We start from the raw sequence: 12,734 nt of genomic DNA on the forward strand, positions 1-12,734 counted from the left end.
GTGCATTTAAGGCCATGCCCGCACGTGCCCCCCGTGGGCACTAAGGAAAAAGTTTTTCCACAGAAGCGGGATATGGCTTCTGCAGGGATGCCCCGTTGCCCTGTTTCTTCCACACCTTACCTCTTTTTACTTCCTCGACTCACCATTATTATTGTCCATACGTTGAACATCTGTACCCGCTTCAAACCCATTGACGGTTTTCGAGGATGCTTGGCCTTCATCAAGCACATGTTGCTGTTAGGGTTACATGATACATCTCCAGATTCAAGAGAAAGGCCTTCTGCGTCTGGTTGCTATCAGGTCTCTGGCTGAAGAAGTCTGGATGCATCGTTCTCTGGAAGTTTCCGTCTGTAGGTGTTGCCCTTCCTCAACGATGCAGCCATTGAAGGAATTCTGATACATCCTTCTCTGGAAACATCCAACTATTTGCTTTTTTACGACAATGCAGCAGTATCGATCAGGAACAGATTTCCAGTTTTATTAGATGATCAGTCTGCTGTTGAGCACCTACACTCAGCATTCCAGACCAATCGGAAGCTGCGGATTTGACCTCTGCCGGATGCACTACAGGGTTCTATATAACAGAGTGGGGAGGAAAGCAGCTTTCATGTTGGAGTCCCTTGCTGTCTATGAGTGCACCCTACGGCTATGTCTTCTGAACCTTTACTTCCAGTTGACCGCAAAGAGCAGGACATTACTACAGAATGCAATTTTAGATTTCAGTCAGGAGGGGAGTTCTTACTACCACAACTGTCTGTACAACTTAAAAGGGAGCTGATTGCTGCAGACAGAAAAACATGGCAGAGGATATGGATAGTGCAATGGGGCAAGCAGAAAGTAGTCAGTCCCTTCCTTGCAATTGTCAGAAGGTGCTCCTTTTTCTTGACAAAACATTGTGCAGCCAGTGTGTGCTTGATATTGAAGTTTGAGACAGTGTGTATTGTGTCTGTTTTGTTTGCTTAGTTTCTCTCTGGCACCTATAAACAAACATGCCTGAATCAGCTGTGATTTTACTTGGGCTACATCTGCTAACTATATGGATGCCCATGAATGCTGCTCAAAGTCACACATACAAGTGCTAATGTGGAAACAACGTGTTCTCTGTTTAGTCATCTCTGAGTGCTCCACTAGATAATTGGAAAATAAGATTGGTAGTTGACAAAGTGTCAGTCTGCTGATGGCCAAGTAATATGCTTAGGTATAGAGATAGCTGGGCCTGGAAACAAGTTAAGGTTGTAGTTACAGTAGTTTTTGAAGCAACATGTATAATTGGTTTGTTCAGAATATGGAAACTTTAGCTTTGAACATTTTAAATGTCATATATTTCCAGTTTTCATGCTGAACCACTTGTGGATACACCTACTATATTCCCTTCATAAGCATTCTATCCGCCAAGGTTTCAGAAGACATGCAGTGGAGTATAGCATATCACCAGCCGGTACTCTTTCATGAATGTCAAGTATAAGAAGGTTGGGGCACCTTATGTGATGGGATTGCAGTTGTTTTTGGGAATGGCAGAGCTGGGACCAAGTTTGTTAGTGTGCTTTGGGCAAGTCACTGGAGAAGGTCCAGGCAGTCAATGGTATTGCTTGTTCTGTAGTTGTGGCCTATAAACATCCTTGGGATAGTTTTATAATAGTTTCTATATCAATGGGATATGGTAGTGAAGCTACAGCCTTCCTTTTTAGGATGTGGTTTGTTGAACTGGATCACGTAGTGCCATAAACATTGCATGTCTCTTCTATTCTTGAAAACTTTTAGGCTAGTTGGGGTGTTGTATGAGAATATCTTATTTGGTGTGTTAATGAGCTCCATATTCTACAACTTGCTTGGTGGTATATCTCCACTGGAATCCACCCCATTTTTCAAACCATATTGGAGAAGCCATATGTGGTGGGCTCACTCCATTCACTTTGAGGACTTTTTGAAATTCTTTACTTTGATGTGTGATACCTGGGAGGGAGGGTGGGAAAGAGGAATTGGGTTTGCTTGAGGCTTGTGAGCATTTAATCCCCCAAACTAATCGCTTGGTTAAAGAGGTTTATTAACCTTGTAGTTAGTATAGATGATTGCAATCAATTGCTTGTTTCTACAAATCACCACTCTACACGTGTTAGTGTGGTTCTTAGCAGTAGATTTGATCACTGACTTGGTAACTTGATATTGGTGGTTTTTATGTTGGGAATCAAGCTCATGATCAATATCACTGACATGACCGACCTTATCTAGACAGCTATCGTCTTAGCTGTCACTCTACATGTGTGTTGCAATAACTAAGTCGGTCAGACTCAACCACAGTTAGTGATACGATCAGTTAGTGACCTAGTGTGTTTTCAATTATTGTGTGCATTGTGATTAGACTTAAGTAAGCATTATGGAATAATGAGAAGAAGAGAACAATGAGAGTTCACTACTCTTTGTTACAGCTCCATGTCTTTGTCTCTCTCTTCCTCTGAATCTTGAACATGGTATCAAAGCCTGAAGCCTGAAGGCTTGGCGGTGGCATTGGCATTGGCATTGGCATCGGCTTTGCAAGAGCTGGAGCCTGAAATCAAGAGCTGCACTATGGCTTGCAAAAGTTCATGTGTTGGCAGCCATTAGATCAGTTGGAAGGTATGTTTCTTGTGGTTCATCAGTTTACAACCTATTGAGGCTTCTTAGAGGAGTTCTTTGCCACTTGAATGAGCTTTGTTGCATGAGCATTGAGGGGAAAAACAGCAGCAAGGTAAAAAATGTGACCTGCACAGATTGCGTTAGTTTGTTGGTCATCTTCTCCTGCTCTAACTCAAACATTAACAGCCATAAAGAACTTGTCAGGGATTGAAGAAAGCTTCATAGCATTGGTATCTTGGTTCTCAACTCGTTTGTGGGATGTTCGAATCAAACATTGGTTGAAAAATAGAGCAAGTCTGTTGTTAATCATACAAGATAGTATACATCTACTTGGTTGTAGCCCATTGGGAGCTATATTGACCTCTACTGATGCCTACTAATGCTTGGCAATGTATATGCCCTTACTCTCATGCATTTTGGCATGGCTTTGAAGAGTTCAACACTCAGATTTAAATGGTCATAGCCTGCTGAAATCTGTCCTGGAATTTCCAGCACTAAAACAGGGAATTGTCTGATCAAGAAAGGCTATTGAAGCATCTAGAATTGCTACTAAAACAACACCCAACATCTATGCCAATATTGCCTACCAATCAATTCTATTATGTGGTTTCTTTTTTCACTAATCTCTGTCCTGGAAATTCTAGTCCATCCAGCAAAGTGCTCTTATTTGAAGTTTCTCACCCTGAATTTGGTTCACATTTATGATTCATGCTTGAGGACACTGAATGTTGTCCCATTCAAAGGTCACTTTTTCCAAATCGCCCATTAGGAAGTTCCAAATCGCGCATTAGCAAGTTTCAGTTTTGACTTTTTATTCAAGCATGCTTTACATCTTATTCATCAATGAATAAATGTTGGAAGTGTCATAAATATTTATTGTGCATGCTGTCTTGCTGTTAAGGAAATGTTTGGCAATCCTTTGGCAATATATTTACTCAAACATGTGCAGATTGCTACAGCTGCTGAATGTAACAACTCGCTACTGGTTACCTACATGGTTTTGTACAGGTTTTTTAGTGGGTCACTTGTACTGGTCGTTCAGAGTAATGCAGATAGTGGGTGCAACTTGACATTTTGAATGCTGCAACTTGCATCCGTGGTCTAATGTGAATATATATGCATGAAGCTAGCCAATTGTATGTTAGAGAGCTTTTTGTGGCATGTAATATCAACTTTCTGTTTGTGGTATATACTGAAGTCATTTTTTGTATTGTTTTGCACCCAGGGGGCTAGAACCAAAGCTTCTCTCGTTATCAGCAGCATTGGGTCTCACATTTGGACTGTTTCCTGTTTGCGGTATTTTCAGGCCTTGCTCTTACAATTCGGTGCTAATGTCTGCTTTTAAATCATTCTTTTACATCTACCAGGAACCCTTGCTCTGCTTTTACTTCCCTGCTCTGAAAATTAGGCAGAACAAGAGATAGGTTTAGTTTGCCATTTAGTCCTGACTAGCATGTTTCAGTAGGTGTTTGGAATATTGTCCTGGTCTTACTTTGCCCTAACTTAGATCCTTCTAAGCCTATAACCATACTGTTAGCTGACATTGAGATCATAGTACTGCACTGAATCTGCAACAGATAGCAATTGCTTAGGACCTTGATGAATGCGAACTCCAAGCCTGTGCAAATATTGTGCTCCACAGTCACATCATTCTCTCTACTTTTGACTGGATACTAGGTGCTCTAGCTTATCTGTAAACATTCTGGCACACTAAGCATTGTTGAATGACTGGCCCAATTTTTACAGGTATAGCTCTTATTTTCTGCGTGATGGCTGCAGCAGCTTTACAGTCTAGATGTCATGTTCCTACATTGATGCTAGCAAATTTTGTGGTTTCTCCATTTCAACTTGGGTACGTAATTTTTCAGTTTGTTGACTGCTTGGTGTCAGGGGATTAGCCCATGAATCTAATGGATCTTTCTACAGACTGGTGGTGCCCTTTATGCGTGTGGGGGAGGTGGTAATGGGTGGTGAGCATCTGTCAATATCTTCCAAGGGATTATGGGAAGCCATACATGGGCATGAACCTCGCGCTCTGATATTTGGAATGTTGCATGCAGTGAGTGCCTGTATACACTAGTTTCATCCAATGTGGTCATGATTTCTTGTGTCAATAACATTTCCTTCTCTCTTTTTTTTTCAGGTTATTGGCTGGTCAGTTTTTGCCCCTCTTGCCGTTACTGTCCTGTATTTCTGTTTTCTTCCAATATTTAATTACTTGAATGCCAGATTTGGGGCAATGAAAAGAGTTGAACGAATCATCCCAGTAAATGAGCATGTTGTTATCAAGTGTGACAATAGTTCCTGTAACCCTGGATCTGGGTAACACTACTTTGAAAGTCGCGGAGGAGGATGTGAGATGGGAACATGCAGTGGGATATGCAAGTATGGCCATATACTAAGAGAAGGAATTTGAGGGTCTGATTCCTACAAAACGTGCATATGTACATATACCTGTACAGGAACTGTATGACTGCAAAGTCAAACTGTGTGCTCTGACTTATTAAGGCTTTGTTACTGTTTGTTTTATGGTGGAATGGTCAATCAGGGGATGGCCTTGTGAATTCCACATGGTCAATCACAACAATTGGGCTTGAAATGCTTTGATTGATGTGACTTCTTTGACCAATGTACTATGATCAGATATTCCTTTATGGACATGGATATCTTTCACATTCAAAGTTCAAACTCGAGCGGTGTATGTGTCAAACTGAGTAATCCTCTGTTTATGAGGTATTCACCATATGTTAAGAGATGTCATTGGCATGATTTTTTAAATGTGATACAGTTTTTATGGAAGGAATAAGTGGTACAATCTTTGCTAGTGTTAAGCAACACTGACACACTAAGGAAATTTGATGCGTGACTTCTTTGGTTGCACTTTCCTTGGATGCCTTTAGGCCTCCCATGCTTACTTAGATTAGTCTTTCATCTTTTGTTTTTCCAGTTACTTTCAAGACTTCTTGCTCTCTGTACACTTGCATAACCTTTCAAGACTATTCTTGCTCTGTACAGTTCCAGTCAGCAGTCTGTTTGTCAGCTTTGTGCTAAGTATATATGCTATAGATATCCATTGATGAGTAACCCCTTGAAGCATGTTCTTTGTGCTGCTGTCTTGGATGGAAACAAAGGATCCATTCAGTAACAATACGTGGACTAGCCTTATACCCTTCCCCGATAAGAGGATGGATGGAGGTAGAGGATGGATTCATACATGGACTTGCTATATATGCTCTCTGCATAAGAACATGGAGTGTGCATTTATAGGGTGTGTTGTTTGCGCTAATGCTCTTCAAGACTTGTGTCCCCAGTCAAATTGTGTTGTGTCATCTCATTTGAGAGAGAGAGAGAGAGAGAGAGAGAGAGAGAGAGAGAGAGAGGGGTGTGAATGTATGTTTAGATGTCTCAAAGGCACGTAGGACAAAATGACGCATCAAGATCTGATTTACAATTTACTTCAAACTTGATGTTTGCATAAGTATTTCTTGTATGGGCTTGGCTCTTGGGTTGGCTTGGATGTTATGAGGATTGTTGAAATGTTCTTTGGGAACATTTTGCACCTAGGGCAGGGACTTAAAAGTCTAACCCTTTCTGGTGGGTGTTGCTTGTGTGTTGTAGGGGGAGGTGATGGAGACCGAAACAGAGCTTATGCCAGTGCAAGCAAACAAGAATTTTAGGTAGAGAGAGAGAGAGAGAGAGAGAGAGAGAGAGAGAGAGAGAGAGAGAGAGAGTGTGTGTGTGTGTGTGTGTTTGTGTCAATTGTTCCATGTCTTGAGGAGATTAAAGGCATGTGGACCAATGTACAAATCACATGAATCTACTTAAAAGTGTTTAATAAATGCAAACAAGTCAAAAGCTTTAAATAAGGGCCCAAGAAGCATCTTGTTTTTGGTTGCAATGTTTCTCTTTGGTCATGTTGGCTCAATGACATTCCTCTTCTCTTGCTTTTGACTTTGTTTTTGCAATCTCATTTATCTCAAACTTTGAGGTGTGTAGGAGACAGCCTGTTGGTTGTGGCTTTCAAGTCAATATCCTTGCCACCAAAATTTTATGGTTGTTAGGTGCCGGCCTTGTTCATAATGAACCATAAAACTAGTTGATCAAACTTGTGTGTGGATCACGGTTTGGTATAGATTGTTTGATGCTGAGGTAGAGCTTAATTTGCTCTTTTAAGATGCTTTATTCTACACCTTAACAAAGTGATTAAAGATGATGAGTCTTCAATGAGTGTTTGGTACTTTTTTGAACTTGGATTATGAAAGGCTAGGGTCAGGAGTGAACTAAAATCAATGTTATCACAATTGTGGTCTTTCATTTAGAGTTATGGTGGGGGAGATGGACCTAGATAATGAGTAGGAGATGGATTTATTAAGGAGTTGGAGTTGCCAAAGATTTGAGTGTTGGGTTGCAAGTATTGATGGTTGGAATTGACAGGCATGATTGATTACCATCGGTACAAATTAGAAATAGTTTGCCAAAGCACAATGTGCATGATGCTTAGGCCTTTCAAGCTCTTCTACAAGTAGTTTGCCACTATGTGAGATAGACCATGGAACTAGCCATTCTTATCCATGCACTTTAGTATATCTTGTAGTGTAGGTTCTAGCTTATATCATTTTGAGCATTCTTAACAATTCATTCTCAAGTTCCTTTGGGGTTTTATATCATTGCTTGTGAGGCCTTTGACTTGAACTATTTGATCTCTTACCTTGTTTTTCTTCTTCACTTTTTCCTTGGATCTCCTTGTCCACTTCTTGTTGGGCTTTTGTTACCCTTTCCTTGACTTTACTTTTGAATTAAGGTTGTCCCCTGAACTTCATTGTTTAGAAATCTCCAATTTGGTAGCTCTTCATTATATTCTCATTGCCCTCCAATTCTAATATTGAAAAAGAAAACATTTGCTATATATAAGTTTTAGGATTGTCCTTGTATGTTTGTTACTATTGGAACGAACTCTCTCGTTGCTTGTCATACTTTTCTACATAGAGAAATAATGGGAGGACACCATGCTAGTCCTTTGGTGTACTCTTAGCATTACTTTTTGTAGCAATCTTCAATCTATTGTTGTCAATTGAGGTTACAAGAAGGGCTTGAGGAGGAATTGTAAGGGACACACACACACACACACACACACACACACACACACACACACACACACACACACACACACACACACACACACACACACACACGTGCGAACATGCACATTTGTGTATGTATTTGCTTATAATTAACAAATCTGAGGTTTGGAAAATTTTAAAATGTCCATAATATGTAAAATAGAAGGTGTTTAGATACATAACAAGCCACACTTTAGTTGCCTCCATGCAAAATGTGAAAATGAAAGTAGAAAAGAAACTCTACTGATTTCTTCTATAGTCATGAACACAAATACTTGTCCCTTAGTCCTTACATCTTGCTCTACATGCCATATATTTTATTTATGTGGAGTTTATTAAATGTCACACTTGCTACTTTCTTTTAACTATTGAGATTACAAGATCAAACTAGCAAAGAGAGCATATGAAGTAAGAGGATTCACATCCAAACCTTAAATTGGTTTTTGGGAATTGAGGAGATTTTCAGTTAGCAAGGTTGGCAATGGACTAGTTAGGAATCGACATATAATGATGTGGTGGTCAACACTTCCCCAGGAACTGTCCAAATGTGAAATGTGACATTTGTGGGAAGTCAGGCCAACTACACAAATAAGTACTCTAGATATACATGTAACTATTTACTATGTACATTCTAGGAGTATGCAGTGCACATGGGTTATTTCAAAAATCTAAAGGGCAAAGCAATAATCAATGTGTTGTTTACAAGTGTATCATCTTGGTTCTAGTAACAAAAAAAAAGAAGCCTTGATTGCCACAAGGTGTGTGACAACTTATCAGTAAGGCCATTGGCTTATCTATCTATCATTAAGTGCACCTTCTTTGCCAAGCGTATATGGTTGATACTAAATCATATTTGAACTCAAGTGCAACATTCCTTCACCGTGATAATTGCAATAAAGTTATTTGATCTCATTTCCAAGTCATATCAAGCTCTTTCCTATTGGCGATTGAAATACTAGCTGCATGGCACAAATAAAGACATTAACATGAAATGTAATTTTTGTGGTAGATATCATTTCTAAGCATCTATGGAATATAATTATGTTGAAGCTTTGTGTATATTTATGCATTTAAGGTTAGCATATGCACATGTTTGTTACAAGTGTGTGAACATCAAGCAATTCATTGATTCCTTAGCTTAATTGCATTGTATGACTATTACATGATCAAAATAAGAGTCAAATTGTTGTTTTTTTGGTTGGTTAAAAATTGAAATCCTTGTCTCATTCCTTGATGGCTCTGTTTGTGTTGATATTGCAACATTATGGAAAGTTGATTCATGATTAAGTTGCCCATATTGTTGTGATTGTGGATGAGTGATTAAGTCGACAACTGAAACATGAAGAAGAAGGGTAAGTCATTCCACTTGTCAAATGGAAAGATGCATATGCATGTATATATACAAGAAAGCATGCATACTTGTACAAACACATTATACACATGCATGCGCATGTGTTTGTGCGTGTGTGCATGCACGCTTGCACACACCCACCCTCTCTCTCTCTATGCATATAGATACATCTTTGATAATTTAATCAATGTACACACATATGAGCACGTGTGCACGCACAGGCACACACACAAACTGTGTGTGTGTAGATACGTCCTTGATAATTTAATCAATGGGTTTAGGCTTCAAATAAGGCCCTCCCCAAGAACTTACTCTTCCCTTGTGCTGAGCAAGTTCCAGTTGTAATCTCAGTGAAACAATTGATATTTATAGCCTTCAAGATACAAATTGTACAAGTTAGAAGTTTCTCTAAGAGACATTTACTACCAGATTACTTTTCAATGTTGAGAAGCAATGTAAGAGGAGATTCAAATGCAATTAATTGTGTGACAATTATCTTAAAGTTGTTTCATACTAATGGAATATTCTCACATTAGATTGAGACTCTTGAGACTTTGCCATACAACTTGATCCCACGTCCTTAGTTTCCTTGACTAGTGACCATGGAGCAATAAGACCTTAGATGTGAAAGTAATATTTAGAGTAAGTAAGTACAGTTTACAACCAAGCTATGAATGTTAATTTTTATGTTTTGAAGCACAAATTGATTTGAGAGACTTGTTAAAAGGATGATACCTATATTTTTTGGTCCCTTCCACTCTTGAATTAGATTGACGCTTTCTATCCTTGGTGACTTTAAAACATTTAGTTCCTCCTTTTTGCATTTTCTCTACAACAAAATTCACATGTTATGATGACCATATTTGTAAGGCTTTATTCTTGTTCCTTGCATACAACAAATCAACTTTAAGAGCGATAATGAGCTTCCCCCTATTCTAAGCCTCATTTACAAATCAACTTTAAGAGTGATAATGGGCTTCACCCTATTCTAAGTCTCATTTATAAATCAAATTGTAGATCACTACAAGTAAGCTTCCCATGCTGAAGTTAGACTCAATAGCATAATGAGCAAGGAGACAAACCTGTGTGTGATTGGCTAAAGTTTTGAGGTCACCATCCTTTCTTCTTATGGGTTAAGATGCACCGGTGAATGTCCAAGTAAGGTGAAAAGAAAATGTGGGAGAGGGTGTCTCTCTCTCTCTCTCTCTCTCTTCCCCCCCTCTCTCTCTTATATGTATATGTATATGTATATGTCTATATATATATATATATATATATATATATATATAGTTCAAATCTCACCACAAGAATGATGAAAATGACTCTCTCGAGTCTAGATGGTTCAAAACTTTGAATTGTGGGGTGTATCTTAAAGCATCTTATGATCGTTAGTAGTAAAATCCCTCCCCTCTCTCTCTCTCTCTCTCTCTCTCTCTCTCTCTCTCTAGACTTCACACACTCTCTCTCCACAGGTGTACAAAGTCCTTATCCATGATGCTAGGCATTATTCTGGGAGATACCTTAAAAGGCATCTCAATATTATTCCAAACTGTAAAACGCCCCGCCCCCCAACATATATTCATATTTGACGCGTTGGATACAATTTGTGGTGGCAGATTTTCTGGTCAGCGGCGAGGGCAGCACGGACCCTGGCAAGGCGCTCATCTTGGTCATTGGCCTCCCTCTCCAGCCTCGCTGTCTCGTGCCTGCTTCTTATCGTCCTCCTCACCGACGGGGACCTCGACCTCGCGCAAGCAGATGACCTGCAGCCACAATATCAATCAATACACAAACGCCCCCGCTTCCTCAAAGCCATCTGGGCCGTTCACAGGTTTGAATCCAACGGTGCTTGTGTGTGTGCGTGCCTGTCTCACCTTCTTGTCGTCATGCCCAGGCGGAGAACCTCTCGCAGTTCGTCAACAGAGTCTCGTTGAATACCGGAAATTCGACGTTACAAGAACGTTCACACCTGTGAGCTCCTTTCTCACACGGGTTATTTCTTGTTATCAAAAAGACACAACCTACGGCTCTTATCGTTGTTTGGTCAAGCTTACATCAATTTTAGTGTATTTTCATAGGCTAACCATTGTTAATTAACAAAGATTGCACGACACCCACCAATAATGAGTTTAACTACAATAGCATGTGATGATCAAACTAAACTAAATTACGTTGGCTAACATTAATTTGGTCCAACATACATACCACGACCTATGGTATAATAGCCATTCACATCGTCTAGCCTAGTGATCTCATATGATATTATGCCTATATTGTGCTACCTTCGCTATAGTAGATCAAACCTAGCTTTTTGCTCTTACCAAGATCTTTTACCCAATTAAGCATGGGTGCCACAAATTCCCTAAGATCCACAACATCTTTAACCTAACCCTTGAATCCACCAGTCTCTTCCACCTTGATACTCTCATATCCTCCTTCAAATTCTTCAACCAAGAAGTCACTAACAATCCTTATCTCGTTTTCATAGCCATCATTAATTACCTTAGGATTCCCATTCTTCTTCTTGAAATACCTCACCCAAGAAGAGGACTCTCCTTCAAAGCCTTCAACCAAGAAGTCGCTTAACTACCCTTATCTCCCTTTTGTAGCCCTCATTAATTGCCTTAGGATTCTCACATCCTCCTTCAAAGTCTTCAACCAAGAAATCACTAACTACCCTTGTCTTGTTTTCATTGCCATCATTAATTACCTTAGGATTCTCATCCTTATTCTTGAAATCCCTCATCCAAGACGAGGGTTGTTTCTTTCTAGCACTTTTTGCAATATTGGACATTCCTTCCTAGCTATCTCATCAATTTGAACCTCCTCCTTCATCACTCTCTCTAAAATATGCATTGGAAGCATCCTTATTACCTTGGAATATAGTAAAAAGAACAAAATAAAAAGAAAGAAAAAAGGAAAAAGAACGATGAGACAAAAAAGAGAAGAAATAACACACATGTACTAACTATTACACGTAAGGGTCCTCAACTTAGTGACTCATGGTGGCCGTTGTTAGCCAACTCTATTACTAACTTCCCAAACCCTTCTCCACAATCACTTTGGGGCACACCAAAGACATAGCATATCTGAGATTGCTTAATAGACCTGAGATTTTGTATCCATTGTATTGCACTATATCCTTCCGTTAGGGGAGTTTTGAGGTCTCAAAAATGCCTTTTAGGATGTAGAGAGAGTACTCTAGACCAATGGGAGCAAAGCCTCCATAATGGAAGTTCTATTAAAAAAAAGCAAAAAATAATTTTATAAATAGACATGGATACAATATTACTATAAATTTTTATTATGAATATCTATTTTCATCATCTCGTAATTGTGATTATGACATCCTTTACCTGAATGATACAGAGTCTCCACCACTTTGTATTAATGATATATCTGGGATTGAATGATAATGATAATTGAAACTAAATTCAAATTACCAAAAAGCTTAGTATTCATCTTTTTGTTCTCCCTTATTTTGATGTTCTTGTCTCTTTTCTTCCTGCATGGTTGCTTGTTTCTCTCTCTCTCTCTCTCTCTCTCTCTCTCTCTCTCTCTCTCTGCTATGGATACAAAAATTTGACCTTAAACAAGGTGCCCAAGCTCTGAAATCACATCCATATTAGTATTTAATTCATTCTAAACAA

General features: G+C 39.2%; 2 protein-coding genes across 4 annotated transcripts in view; one reads left to right on the forward strand and one right to left on the reverse strand.

Annotated features, from left to right (window-relative positions):
* Positions 1–5,358, forward strand: part of LOC148036397 (uncharacterized) — a 5,362-nt gene extending 4 nt beyond the window's left edge. Inside the window, exons 1-5 of the mRNA XM_087678389.1 lie at positions 1–869; positions 3,839–3,909; positions 4,360–4,465; positions 4,540–4,672; positions 4,757–5,358. The exon at positions 1–869 is cut by the window's left edge and continues 4 nt beyond it. Coding sequence (XP_087534515.1) covers positions 649–869; positions 3,839–3,909; positions 4,360–4,465; positions 4,540–4,672; positions 4,757–4,939 — 714 coding nt within the window. The 5' untranslated portion in view covers positions 1–648 and the 3' untranslated portion in view covers positions 4,940–5,358. The remainder of the gene's footprint in view (positions 870–3,838; positions 3,910–4,359; positions 4,466–4,539; positions 4,673–4,756) is intronic.
* A 3,031-nt stretch (positions 5,359–8,389) lies between these two features.
* LOC148036398 (uncharacterized) lies at positions 8,390–11,166 on the reverse strand. Of its 3 annotated transcripts, none has more exons than XM_087679144.1 (8): positions 10,959–11,166; positions 10,686–10,847; positions 10,167–10,206; positions 9,820–9,913; positions 9,616–9,677; positions 9,397–9,457; positions 8,896–9,065; positions 8,390–8,692 (listed from the first exon to the last, which is right to left on the reverse strand). In XM_087679144.1, exons 1-8 carry the CDS (start codon positions 10,970–10,972, stop codon positions 8,654–8,656), a joined length of 642 nt encoding a protein of 213 aa, XP_087535270.1. In that variant the 5' UTR covers positions 10,973–11,166; the 3' UTR covers positions 8,390–8,653. The 3 variants fall into 3 exon arrangements, with proteins under 3 accessions (XP_087535270.1, XP_087535269.1, XP_087535271.1); XM_087679143.1 differs by having other exon boundaries at positions 9,616–9,701; XM_087679145.1 differs by lacking the exon at positions 8,896–9,065 and having other exon boundaries at positions 9,616–9,701.
* Positions 11,167–12,734: the final 1,568 nt, after the last annotated feature.

Source organism: Lygodium microphyllum, chromosome 5 (genome assembly GCF_053477565.2).
Source record: "Lygodium microphyllum isolate KBCC chromosome 5, Lygodium_microphyllum_v1.1.10, whole genome shotgun sequence".
Classification (NCBI taxonomy): domain Eukaryota; kingdom Viridiplantae; phylum Streptophyta; class Polypodiopsida; order Schizaeales; family Lygodiaceae; genus Lygodium; species Lygodium microphyllum.

Bases quoted from the DNA above. Each gene is read 5' to 3' on its own strand.
- LOC148036398 (XM_087679143.1), bottom strand. The intron at 9,914-10,166 runs GTTTGTCTCCTT...ATTTTGTTGTAG, and splicing joins CTTTAGCCAATCACACACAG to AGAAAATGCAAAAAGGAGGA. The intron at 9,066-9,396 runs GTAAGTTCTTGG...TTCATGTTTCAG, and splicing joins TTGCTCAGCACAAGGGAAGA to TTGTCGACTTAATCACTCAT.